Here is a 13,709-nt window from a genome sequence, read left to right as displayed (position 1 = left end):
ATCACGCCTATCCTCAAAAAGCCCTCTCTTGACCCATTCTCTGTATCCAGCTATCGCCCTATATCACTTCTCCCCTATGCCTCCAAGCTACTGGAACAACACGTCTACCTTGAACTGTCCTCCCATCTCTCTTCTTGCTCCTTCTTCGACCGCTTACAATCTGGCTTCCGGTCACACCACTCCACTGAAACTGCCCTTACTAAGGTCACCAATGACCTCTTAACCGCCAAGAGCAAGCGACACTACTCTGTCCTCCTCCTCCTGGACCTGTCGGCTGCCTTTGACACAGTGGACCATTCCCTATTACTACAGACCCTCTCATCTCTTGGCATCACAGACTTGGCCCTATCCTGGAATTCATCATACCTAACAGACCGGACATTCAGCGTCTCCCACTCACACACCACCTCCTCACCTCAGAGACCTCTGCTCTCTCTCCTCACCTCGCCCCCTATCTGTCAGAGTCCCGCAAGGTTCAGTCCTTGGACCCCTGCTCTTCTCCATCTATACCTTCGGCTTGGGACAGCTCATAGAATCTCATGGCTTTCAGTATCACCTCTATGCTGATGACACACAGATCTACATCTCTGGACCAGATATCACCTCCCTACTAACCAGAATCCCTCAATGTCTGACTGCTATTACATCCTTCTTCTCCGCTAGATTTCTTAAACTTAACATGGACAAAACAGAATTCATCATCTTTCCCCCATCTCACGTGACCCCCCCAACGAACCTATCCATTACAGTAAATGGCTGCCCACTCTCCCCAGTCCCACAAGCTCGCTGCCTCGGAGTAATCCTTGACGCTGATCTCTCCTTCAAACCACATATCCAAGCCCTTTCCACTTCCTGCCGACTTCAACTCAAAAATATTTCACGAATCAGTTCATTCCTTAACCAAGAATCTGCAAAAACCCTAGTCCATGCCCTCATCATCTCTTGCCTTGACTACTGCAAACTCCTGCTCTGTGGCCTCCCCTCAAACACTCTCGCACCCCTCCAATCTATTCTAAACTCTGCTGCCCGACTAATCCACCTGTCCCCCTGCTATTCCCCAGCTTCTCCCCTCTGTCAATCCCTTCACTGGCTCCCCATTACCCAAAGACTCCAGTTCAAAACCCTAACCATGACATACAAAGCCATCCACAACCTGTCTCCTCCATACATCTGTGACCTCGTCTCCCGGTACTTTCCTGCACGCAACCTCCGATCCTCACAAGATCTCCTTCTCTACTCCCCTCTTATCTCCTCTTCCCACAATCGCATACAAGATTTCTCTCGCGCATCACCCCTACTCTGGAACTCTCTACCACAACAAATCAGACTCTCACCTACCATCGAAACCTTCAAAAAGAGCCTGAAGACCCACCTCTTCCGACAAGCCTACAACCTGCAGTAACCACCGACCGACCAAACCGCTGCATGACCAGCTCTACCCTCGCCTGCTGTATTCTCACCCATCCCTTGTAGATTGTGAGCCTTCGCGGGCAGGGTCCTCTCTCCTCCTGTACCAGTTATGACTTGTGTTGTTAACATTATTGTACTTGTTTTTATTATGTATACCCCTCCTCACATGTAAAGCGCCATGGAATAAATGGCGCTATAACAATAAATAATAATAATAATCACTCAGAAAAACATCGCAGACCTCCAACCCATATTCCACAGAGACCACAGACTGAAAGCAATGTTCCCGGAACTGCCACTTCTCTCCTACAAACAGCCTCCCAACCTAAGGAATATCCTTGTCAGAAGTACCCTCACATCACCTTCAGAGACAGGCACAGTCCCTGTAACAGTAAGAAATGCAAGACCTGCCCCCACATATCACCAACAGATAAAGTCCCCATACCCAACACAAATCAGGACTATAAGATCATGGACTCTTTCTCATGTCCATCCTTCAATGTCGTGTACATGACACAGTGTACAAGGTGCAATGCAGGGACATACATCGGGAAAACTAAGCAAAAGCTACAAACAAGGATGAATCTGCACAGACATACGATAAAGACTGAGCTGGACACACCTGTAGGGATACACTTCTCTAGACCTGGACACAGCTTGGCAGATCTAAAAGTCCTAATATTGAAAGGTCATTTTTCATTTTTTTTAATAGTGACAGAGAAAGGAAGATTTGGGAGTTTAAATTTATAAATATGTTCCAATCGCTAACAATAGGACTGAATTTGACACCTGGGTTCATGACTCATTACATGGACACAGTTCACACCTCCACAAGAAGGTCTTCAGATCTCTAATAGAACACTTGGTCCTCATCTGCATGTGTAACAAAAACCTTAATTTGATTTCCTTGATGTCTATAGCTAGCATCATCTCATGTCCTGTTGTAATTCCTATTTAAATGTTGCCATCTTTTCTCAGTGATTCACTTGTAATCTAGCCTGATGAAGGGGCCGCCTGAGCCCTGAAAGCTTGCTTGCAAATATAATTTCTCTGGTTAGCCAATAAAGGTATCACACCTTGAATAATTACATCTATTTTTCTGGCTAACACGGTACCACAATTTTATTTTGTATTATACATGTGCCAAGCCACAAAATTCTTCTTTTCCTTCCACAGATTCTCTCATTTACAGCTAAATACCCTTACTTCAATTGTGCACAATACTGGAGCGGCCGTCTCAGTTTGTTCCACCGGGTCAATAATCCCCCTCTGGGATTGCCCAAAATTCGTGGTACTCAGTGAAAGGAGGAGGGCGTCTCAGACTCTCCCTCCGGACACCTCTGGTTATATATATATATATATATATATATATATATATATATATATATCTATATATATATACCTGAGTTACGTATCCTACCCATCTTCGATCACATGACCACCCTGATTACTAACAGGGAATTCAGGATATTTTGACTATAAAGAGAGCCACAATCACTGGTCAATCCGGGGTGTCCGTCCCTTATGAGGTACGGTTCGAGCACTGGGCCCCCAACGGGACTACACCTCTATATGATTCCACCCATGAATCACCCCACCACGGGGACAAACCTCAGATCCTCTTTGCAGCAACAAGCACAGGAAAACCACACCAACGGTCAGTCTGAACAGTATAACTGCCAACTTACCGTGATTGTGGGGGGTGATCAGTCCCAATTTTCCAACACCTGTGTCCGCTCCGAGAGTCCTTTGTCTTGTTGCCCTCCGGGGGCAGAGGCGTCCCTGTTCGGGGGCCCCACGTTGGGCGCCAAGCTGATAAGGAGAGAGTTAAATTAACCCTTCACGGTTGAGCCAGTGATTTCCAAATTATTCCAGTGTTGCTAGCAACTCAAATGACCACACGGAGACGGGGTCTCTGTACGGGAGGATCGAGGCAGATCACTAAGCCCCTTTATTTTAGTCACATCTTTTATAATCTTTTGCTTAATTATGCAAGGTTCTCAAGTACCAATAGCATCATTTTACTTTTAAGCCAATAATATTGCAAGAAAACCGGAAACTACATATATGTCCGTACCTAGATAGCGTAGAAAGTAGTATAATGGCATATTCTTCAGAGTTTAACATTCCCACCTCCCTTATCTTATACAGATGGGAACAGTCTGGTTTCATGACAGGCCATGCCAATTATAAAAATTTATCTTACAACAACAAAAACGGAGAAACGAAACCTTACATTGAATGGATAAAACGAAACTTCAACTCTGATTTTAGTATTAACCCTTAGCAACAGAACCATTTGCAGTTTATCAAATCATAGAACCGTCGTCCAATACGACATCAAAACACCCATCTATCCAATCATGCTAAAATCATGAAATGGTAGTGCATAAGGAACCATTATGTCTCACATGTAAAGCGTCATGGAATAAATGGCACTACAATAATAAATATTAATAATGTATGTAAATTAAATAGATTCCCCAAAATGTATATTTGGGATCATTCGTGGTCATCAATAAAGTGCAAAAGACAATTAAATAGAACAATCTCACCCCTCATCTGGCATCATACTCATTCCAGCACAGCGTCACTATAGCAGCTGATTTCTTGCATGGCATAATATAGTTGCATTGTGGCATTAGGATTTAGGATTTCCAAATCCAAGGTAACCATGTTTTAAGGAAAATTTAGATGTTTGTGTTTCCTAACTAGATAATTCATCAGGCCAGGGCACTGGGAGTATTTTAGATAGCCACGCTGAGGGTTGGTGGAGTGGATTGTCTCTAATGTATAGAGATTAGGTGCTTCGCAGCTCCAATCACAGGAGCTTGGAAATCATGTTTCTTAGGTTTAAAGTACTTGGATGGTCACGATACTAAGACTTTGGGAGTTTCAGTTCCTCTGTGAGTACCACATATCCAGCACAAGTTAGAATCTGTTAACCCTAGGAATTCAGGGGTCCTGTACCACCGAAACAGCATTTTGTAAGAAATTTCCAGTAAAAGTGTACACCTGGAGAAGCTGTGTGAGTTAGAGAGGACAGTCCTGTCTTCAGTCCATTAGTTTAATGTTTGTTACACCTTTCTTTTTCCCGCCAAGAGATTAGGATGGTCGGCTTATAAGGACTAAAAGGGGAAATCAAGTATTATGTAATTTCAAGGTCTCGTTGCATAAGAGGAATGAAAGTTTTGAAAGTAGATGAAGCCTGGACCATTCTCTAACTGTGGGGTTTAATATTTCTGAGACTGAAAGTAATTGAAAGTGGCATTTTGTGTTCAATTTGGAGAAGCCACTTGTTATATTAGTTGTATTGGGGTATATAAGTAGTTTGTTTGATTGCTTTATTTTAGCCTGTCTGGAATTTGTCAGCTAATTTGCAATGGGGGTGGAATTATTCTATTTACAACTGTGAATATAAAATAAACAAATATATATATATATATATATATATATATATATATATATATATATATATATATATATAATATATTGAATTGATGTGGGTGATCAGGAACAATTGCAATGAGTAACACTACAATCCCTTAACATGGTTCTACCCAATGAAGTATAAGCACTATATACTTCACATACAAATGATTGGGGTGTCTGTGGAATTCCTAACACTCAGACCAAAAGATGGCAAGCGTACCGTACATACATTGGCACCTTGATATTCCCTTTACAGTCTTTGGTTATGTTTTCCAAACTTTTATGAGTATTTGTATTTTATTAGTGATGTGATACGATAATATAATGAAATTATAATACAGCCGTGTCTTATTTGTCATTTTGATAAAAATTAAGATATTTTAGGAAACTAAAATGTTTATATCTTGTAATTCATATATGTCTGTATAATTATGTATTCTGCAATATGCAGGAAAGGACAGAACAGTGGTGAGGATTCTGATCTGAAGCACAGAAGGAGGTGCGTATAGGACCAAATATAAGAAACCTTGTTGTACAACGTATGTATAATTACATACAGTCGCATGACAGACAGTCCTTAAAGAATATGCCCGCTTGTGGCAATGAAGGCATCACTTTTGTCTAGGTACAGATGTGTCCTTCTTGTCTCTATACCCCACATGTCCCATATGTATGTCACAAAAGTGTTAATTAAACATATATAAGATGGAGGCTATGTATTTGCTATCGGTCACCCATTGGCTCATCTGTTAAAAAATAAATGAAAAAACATCCGATATTTTATTGAACGATGCAAGTTTTTTATTGAATTGGTATCATGACAAGTTGAGTAACTTCACATAATTCAAGAAAGATGTACCAATGTCTATCCAGGTGCATGATCTTTCAAACTCTGTGTCTTTAAACCGGTTGTCCAGCAAAAAAAAGCGATCACCTATTATGGAATAGGTGATAGCTTATAGATTGGGTCCAACCACTGGACCACCACTGATCCCCGTAAGAATGAAGACTGCAGCGCTCAGCAGTCCCATAGGGAATGAATGGAGCAGCGGTCGAGCAAGTGCACTGTTCCATTCTAATGGGGATAAAAGTTCCCCATAATGGTAATTATTGCGGGTCAGAGTGATTGGACCCTCACCGATCTACACGCTATCACCTATCCCGCTGATAGGTGATCACTTTTTCTTAATGGACAACCCCTGACACTAAATTAGCATGGGCAAATAAAATGAAAAAATGAGAGAACAAAGCAAAAAACAACGTACTAATATGATGCCACAGCTCCTCGCAAGTCCCACACTGATGTGCCGTTTGTTCCTAATAAATATAGCAAATCTCAATCCTCGCATATGTTGATATGCTGCACATAAAAACTTTTTTCATCACCATTCAAATGTATAGCTTTCTTCTTCTAAAAACTGATGAAGTGGATGCTGAGCTGAGATAATTGTGGAAAAAATGTGTCTATATGCCAGCACATACACTCTTCTAAAAGTCTCCTTACAAGACTGTACCTGGCGCCTGCCTGCAGCTGGCACACCACAAGCCAGCAGACGCAGACCGTCTTATCCTACGATAGCTGATTGTCCTACAAATGTTTCTTCATCGTCATAAATACCTGGTGACCTTCTTTTCTCACTGCCCCGATCCTCTCTTGTGGAGCCCTATTTGCATCTTCCCAAAATGGCTGAATCTGTCTGAGGTATCTAAAAACTCAGAAACGCCTCTCCCATTGCCCTTTGATCGGTTCAGTGATGGTGTCATCAGGGCTGGTTCTGTCAGCGGGCCAGTTGGAGCTTTCCTCTGACTGTTTGGAACATTCTCCACAGAAGGCCCCAACAGTGATGGACATATTTTCGTGATGCTGTCAGTGCTTCCCCACTGGGTGACAAAAGCTGGATCGTTCAAAAAAGGGCATCAGGTACATTGACATTGGGTTTAGATTTGGACTGATGTGCGATTACCTGTAATATTCAAGGCTTTGTGTTATGTTGTGTTATTAAACATACTGTCCACCAGAAGCATGGGTTTGACATGGCGCCATCCAGTTTTTATTTTTTATTTTGTTAAAATATGGAATATTTTATTTAAAAGTACTATGTGGGCCCATAGATTTGTGGGGTGCCATATCACATCTGCACACAATTATTAACGTGCACAGAGGCACAATATGGCCATGTGCATGAGGCTTTTATCAGTTACTGTTTTTATTGAAATTCCACTATTGACATATTGATGTCCAATTCTTCAGGTCTCGATCACGTTGTAATACCAGTAGCGGCAGCGAGTCTGAAAACTGTAACAGGGAACATCGCAAAAAACGAAACAGGTAATTGATCAGTAACTGGTGATGGACCCATCAGCTGAACACAAGTACAATATTCAAAATTTTGACAAGACTTTTCATAGAATTTTTTTTAACTCATACCGTGAAAAATAAGGTCAATAATATAACTTTTATTACAAAATCTTCAGTTTTACTCAAATTAGTTGATTTACAAATGAGAACACAGCACATCAAAAACTACTCCATCTTGTATCTTGTATGATCTGCATGATTTTTAAGGACAGCATAAAGTCTTCTAAGTATGGAATGAACAAGATGGAGACACATTGCAATAGATATCTTTTTCCATTCTTCAAGAGCAGCCTCCTGGAGCCTGGATGCTAAATGGGGAGTGATGACAACAGAATTCCCCATAGTTGTTCAATTTGGTTCATACTAGGCTACTGAATGACTTTCACCCTGTTCTTCAGAAATGCAGCAGTGGCCTTAGATGTGTGTTTTGGATCATTTTCATGATGGAAAAATGCACGTGTACCAGGGGCACAGAATGATAGTAGAATCATAGAATCGTAGAGTTGGAAGGGACCTCCTGGGCCATCTGGTCCAACCCCCTGCTCAAAGCAGGATTCGCTAAATCATCCCAGTCAGATGTCTGTCCAGCCTCTGTTTGATAGAATCATAGAATCGTAGAGTTGGAAGGGACCTCCTGGGCCATCTGGTCCAACCCCCTGCTCAAAGCAGGATTCGCTAAATCATCCCAGTCAGATGTCAAAACATTATTAATAGTGATTATGGATATGGGTTTAACTTTTGAAATGTGTTTAGCTTGAATATATTCTTATCTAATTATTGCATTGAGCATCATAGTCCACCTCAGCATTAACGTACCTATCAGGTGGGAAGAAGGTGCAGTCACCCGAGGCCCAGAGACAAGACCAAGCATCATTCTCATCACCGTGGGCCTACAGCATTGTTGCTTATTTACTTTTAATACTAGGCTTCTTTTCAACAGGACCAGCGCCTCCCGCTGCATCTTCTTTTTCAATATAGAGCAGTACAACTCTGAATTCATGATGCTACCAATGAACTGTAGCTCCCTGACACCATTAACACTCATGTAGCCCACATAAGTACACTGCCACCACCATGTTTCACTGTAGGCCCACATATTTTTCTTTTGTATGCCTCACTTTTGTGACACCATACAGTTTTAGCCATCACGTCCAAAGACATCTACCTTGGTTTCATCACTCCAGAGTATAGAGATCCCATAGTCTTCATATTTTCAGGATGGGCCCTGGTAAATTGTAGGCAGTCTTCTTTTGTGCATGAGCTTTAAGAAAGGGTTCCTACATGGACAACACTCACATACATGCCATTCATACAGTGTGCGCCGTATTGTGTTTGGTTTGGCTATGTTCGTCTTATGTTTGGTTTGGCTATCTACTTCTTTAGCTAACTGCAGTGAACTTGCTTGTCGATTTTCTTCAACCCTCCTCATCAAAAGATGTTAACTTCCGTGGTTGACCTAGACGTCTCTGTGAGATCGTTGTAGTTTCATCTTCGCTAAATTTTTGTATTACTTTTTCTACCATGTTCTGACTGATAAGTAATACTTTGCTGATAATCTTGTCACCTTCCTCGTGTAAAAATATTTTCTTTCTCCGGTCTGACATTTCTCTTCCATGTTGTGCCATTGCTGACACCATGAAATAGGAAAAGGTTTTCTTTTTTAAACAACACCATTTTCTAGACAACTCTCTGTTGGAAACCTGTTTAATTAATAATTAAACTTACCTGTGGCCGAATTCTTGTTAATTAGAATATTGCAGTTTAAACTTTAAGACTTAAATTGGGGTGTACACATTTTTGCAACGTGTTCTTGAATGAATTTGTTAGGAAAATTAGTAGTATGGTATCACATAGAAAAAAAATGATTCTGTTATCTCATTTATGCTGAGCACAGTGTGTCGGTGTGGGTATAAGTGTCTGTGTTTATGTGTGTGTGTGTATGTGTGGGTGTCAGTGTGTATTTTTTTAAGGGCTAAACAATAACAATCACATAGATTTTTTTTTTAAGGCAATAAGCATAGCTTTGCTTTTGAGCCGTAGATAGGGTATGTGCACACGTTGCGGATTTGGCTCTGCGGATCCGCTGCAGATTCTAATGTGCTCTACAGTACCATTTTAGCCTATGCAAAACACAAACCGCTGTGCACATGCTGAGGAAAATTCAGCGCGGAAACGCAGCAGATTATTTTCTGCAGCATGTCAATTCTTTGTGCGGATTCTCGCAGCGTTTTTACACCCATTCCATTATAGGAATCCGCAGCTGTAAAAATGCAGGGCAAATCCGCACAAAAAACGCAGAAATTCTGCAGTGAATCCCCAGGTAAAACGCAGGTCATTTTACCTGTGTATTCTGCAGATTCCTTGCGGAAAAATCCACACACAAATCCACAACGTGTGCACATACCCTAAGTATTATAACATTTTTAGACAGAGTCTCCGGTAAAGTAAGTTGGATACTTTATACAGCTCTGGCAAAAATTAAGAGACCACCACATCAAAACCCTGTCATGGGCAGCCCATTCTCCAGAACTGAACCCCATTGAAAACCTCTGGAATGTAATCAAGATGATGAATAGTCACAAGCCATTAAACAAATAAGAACTGCTTACATTTTTGCGCCAGAAGCAGTATGAAATACTGGTGGCAAGCATGCCAAGATGCATGAAAGCTGTGATTAAAATCATGGTTATTCAACAAAATATTGATTACTGAACTCTTCCTGAGTTAAAACATTAGTATTGTTGTTTCTAAATGATTATGAACTTGTTTTCTTTGCATTATTTGAGGTCTGAAAGCACTGTTTTCTCCTTCGCCTCATTGGGGGACACAGGTACTGTGGGGACACAGGTACTGTGGGTGTATGCTACTGCCGCCTGGAGGCTGACACTAAGTGGAAAAAAGAGGTTATCTCCTCCGCCGTATACACCCTCGCCCGTTTGCGGGCGGAATCAGTTTTTGCTTAGTGTCCATTAGAGGCACACGTCTGGTCTTTATTTCCAGACTCTGTCATTTTTTTCCATAAAGATAAGACAGGGGCAACAGATCCTATTGAAAGGGTCCGATTTCCCCAAACCAACAACAGGCGAGCACGTGCGAGTGTCGCCTCCACGTATCCTTTCTTGCTACGTGGGACATGATGCCGGACTGAGCCCTGACCACCCTAAGGTAGTGAAACTCTAGGCTGTACAGAGGCCTGCGAACAGTCCGTGCATCCCCCACTGCATCACCAATGCCAGACAGCGGTGATGGAAGGTGGCGGACGGTCCTTCTCCTCATCCCCTATAGGGAAGATGGAGCTAGGGTGCCTGCACCGTCCTTAAACATTTTTATGGCTCCCCTTCCCTCCTTAACCTAAGGATCAAGATGGACGTCGAGGGGTGAGGCATGGAAGGAGGTGGGCTGGGAGGGCTCCTGTGGAACCCTGTGGTCAGCACTCCTGGCGCCATTTGCAGGCATCCCTCGGCTCCTTGGGTACACCACTTAGCGTGGCAGCCGGCGGTGTAGGCTCCAAGCTCCATGTCCGGCGGTCCCGCCCCGAGTCCGGGCGCACGCCAGAAATTTAGTCCCCGGCTTTTCCCGGAGCTAGGCCGTGGGCACAAGTCCTGCCCCCCGTGACGCGGCCACTTCCGGCGGACCCGCCCATTGGGTCCTCGGGCGGACAGCAGAAATTTAGTCCCTGGCTTCTGCCAGGGACTAGGCCGCGGACGGAAATTCCGCCCCATGACGCCCCGGGGCCGCCTCTTCGTCCGGAGGCCCGCCCACACGCCGGTGCGCGCTGTTTTTAAAGAAGGAACAGCTGGTCGGCAGGCTGGACGTCTGACAGGTCCAGGACGGGGGACACAGGACTGGGGTAAGTGCTACCCCTGGAGGAAGGCCACCCTCTGTGTGTTTTCCAGAGGCTAAGCAGCTTTTTGGTCCTTGGCATATCACTTAGCAGCCATCATGTCCAGAAAAGCTAAGGCACACACATTCTTTTATGTTGCGTGCACCTCCTGTCAGTCCACCTTCCCACGGGTACAAACCAAGCAGATTTGCGAAGCCTGCGATTCCGAACGTCCCCAGGAGCCCACCCCTATGACCAAGCCCAGTGTACCGAGCCCCCCGGAATGGGCTCTGTCTCTGTCGCAGTCCATGGCATCGCCTACGAAATCCCAGATCACGAGATCACAGATAGGGGCAGGGATAGCGGCTCGCCTGTGTTAGAGGGGTCCTCCACCTCACAGGAGCCTCCGGCCTGCAGGGGCCGCTCTCACTCCAGGCAGACGCGGGGGAAACAAACCCACCCAGCGTCTCCCGGTCCATCTGGTGCTTCGGCATCCATAGGTTTGGCCTCTCGCTCACCTTCACCAAGGAACATTAACGGGAGCTCAGATTACGACTCGGATGAGCCGCTTGATTCAGGTACTCCAGAATACCGGGAAACAATTGACCGTCTCATTGAGGCCGTCAACTAGACCCTTGGGATTGAAGATAATTTCACCTTGGCCTCAGGTCACAAGGTCTCATTTAAGCAAGCAAAGCGGCCGCATAGAGTGTTTAGTTCTCACCCAGAGTTTGAGGACATATTACAACAACACAGAGAGCGGCCCGACAAACGGTTCTCAGTGCAAAAGGCGCTCGAGGCGAGGTATCTGTTCGCCCCTGATCTCTGTAAGAAATGGGCAGAGTCCCCAACGGTAGATCCACCCGTGTCACGCTTGGCCTCTAGGACCCTGTTATCCATACCTAGTGGGTCCTCTATCAAGAGAGCCTAGCTCGCTCAGTATTTGAGGCATCAGGTTCAGCACTCTCCCCCTCATTTGCGGCAATCTGGGTAGCAAAGGCCATGATGGCTTGGTCAGAATCATTGAACAGAGCCCTGCAGGGCCTGGACCTACCAGCAGAGGTATCAGAGATCGCAAATCAGATCACTTTGGCCGGGACTACCTAATTAATGCATCTTTGGATGCGGCCAACTGCGCGGCTGTCGCTGCGGCAAATGCGATCTCCATTAGGAGGACTTTATGGTTGAGGACATGGCAGGCAGACACAACTTTCAAGAAATCCCTGACTTCCTTGCCCTATCAGAGCGGTCGTCTGTTCGGGGAGAAGTTGGATCAGCTCATCTCTGATTCCACAGGTGGAAAGAGCAGTTTCCTCCTCAACAAAGGGTTAAACAGCCATTTCGCCACCAACCTCAGACACGGTTTCGGTCCTTTCGCAACCCCAGGTGGGCTGCAGCGACCAATCCCGCTGCTTCAGGTCGTCCCAGCCAGGACAGGGATCGGCAGGTCTCATATAGAGCCAACCCGTTGGGGAGAATGTGTACCCACCAGCCCAGATCAAGAGGACCTAGATCCCAGAGATCTGCAGCCAAATAACTCGAGGCAACCTCAAGGTGACTTCGGCAAGGTAGGCGGCCGCCTGCTTTGGTTTCGCCATGCCTGGCTCTCCGTCTCACACGACACATGGGTTACAGAGCTGGTGTCCTCGGGGTACAAGATAGAATTCATCAAATACCCCCCAAGATGGTTTTTTTCTTTCCCGTCCTCCAAAAGTAATCGCCCGAGCAAGGGCTTTACTCAAGGCCATAAAATTACTCCAGCACAACGGAGTCATTGTTCCCATACGAGAACGAAAAATATCAGGGGTTCTACTCCAACCTGTTCACGTGCCCAAAAAGGATGGGGTCGTCAGGCCCATTCTGGACCTAAAGCTCCTAAACAAGTTTATCAGGATCAGACATTTCCGGATGGAGTCTCTCCGTTCAGTCATATCTGCCATGGGGCGGGGAGAATACTTGGCCTCTATCGACATCCAAGACGCCTACCTACACATCCCCATTTTCCCCCCGCAGCAAAGGTTCTTGCGCTTCGCCATCAATGGCCTACACTTTCAGTTCGCAGCACTACCCTTCGGGTTGGCCACCGCTCCCAGGGTATTCACAAAAGTCATGGCAGTCGTCATGGCCACCCTGCACTCCCGGGGCATAGTTGTCTTTCCTTATTTAGACGACCTCTTGATCAAAGGCCCTTCCTTTCGGGCATGCGAGGAGAGTGTCAGCATCATGCTAGATACTCTTTCCCGCTTAGGATGGTTGGTTAATCTAAAAAGTCATCCCGTGTCAGCTCAGAGGATCGCCTTCTTAGGAATGATCTTTGACACTTCCCGAGGGTTGGTAATTCTCCTTCGGGACAAGACCTTAGCTCTCCGGCAGGGAGTCCGGAAGCTGCGCCAACCAGTCCCTCATACCTTCCGCTTGTGCATGAGGATCCTAGGAAAGATGGTGGCAGCAATGGAGACAATTCCGTTTGCCCAGCTCCATATTCGCCCCCTGCAGCACGCCCTGTTATCATTCTGGACTAAAATCCATTTTCCCTCGATCGCCTGTGCCGGTTGCCCACACGGGTCACACAGGCACTCGGGTGGTGGACAGCCAGTGCCTCACTTCTCCAGGGCAAGCCCTTTCCCCCAGACCAGTGGTTGGTGGTGACAACCGACGCCATCCTCCTCGGCTGGGGAGCGGTTT

The 13,709-nt window shown here is 45.1% G+C and overlaps 1 protein-coding gene across 4 annotated transcripts in view; it reads left to right on the top strand.

Moving 5' to 3' along the window:
• Window positions 1-13,709, top strand: part of EPB41L4A (erythrocyte membrane protein band 4.1 like 4A) — a 591,957-nt gene that overhangs the window by 538,978 nt on the left and 39,270 nt on the right. For 3 of the 4 annotated variants that reach the window (XM_073550634.1, XM_073550632.1, XM_073550633.1), the window contains 2 exons: window positions 5,294-5,341; window positions 7,094-7,171. The exons of the other annotated variant lie outside the window; for it this stretch is intronic. In XM_073550634.1, coding sequence (XP_073406735.1) covers window positions 5,294-5,341; window positions 7,094-7,171 — 126 coding nt within the window. The remainder of the gene's footprint in view (window positions 1-5,293; window positions 5,342-7,093; window positions 7,172-13,709) is intronic. 4 annotated transcript variants of the gene reach the window in all.

This window comes from Dendrobates tinctorius, unplaced genomic scaffold, assembly GCF_039654945.1.
Source record: "Dendrobates tinctorius isolate UK_male_01 unplaced genomic scaffold, ASM3965494v1 ptg000003l, whole genome shotgun sequence".
Classification (NCBI taxonomy): Eukaryota; Metazoa; Chordata; class Amphibia; order Anura; family Dendrobatidae; genus Dendrobates; species Dendrobates tinctorius.
This window is presented reverse-complemented; position numbering and strand designations above follow the sequence as displayed.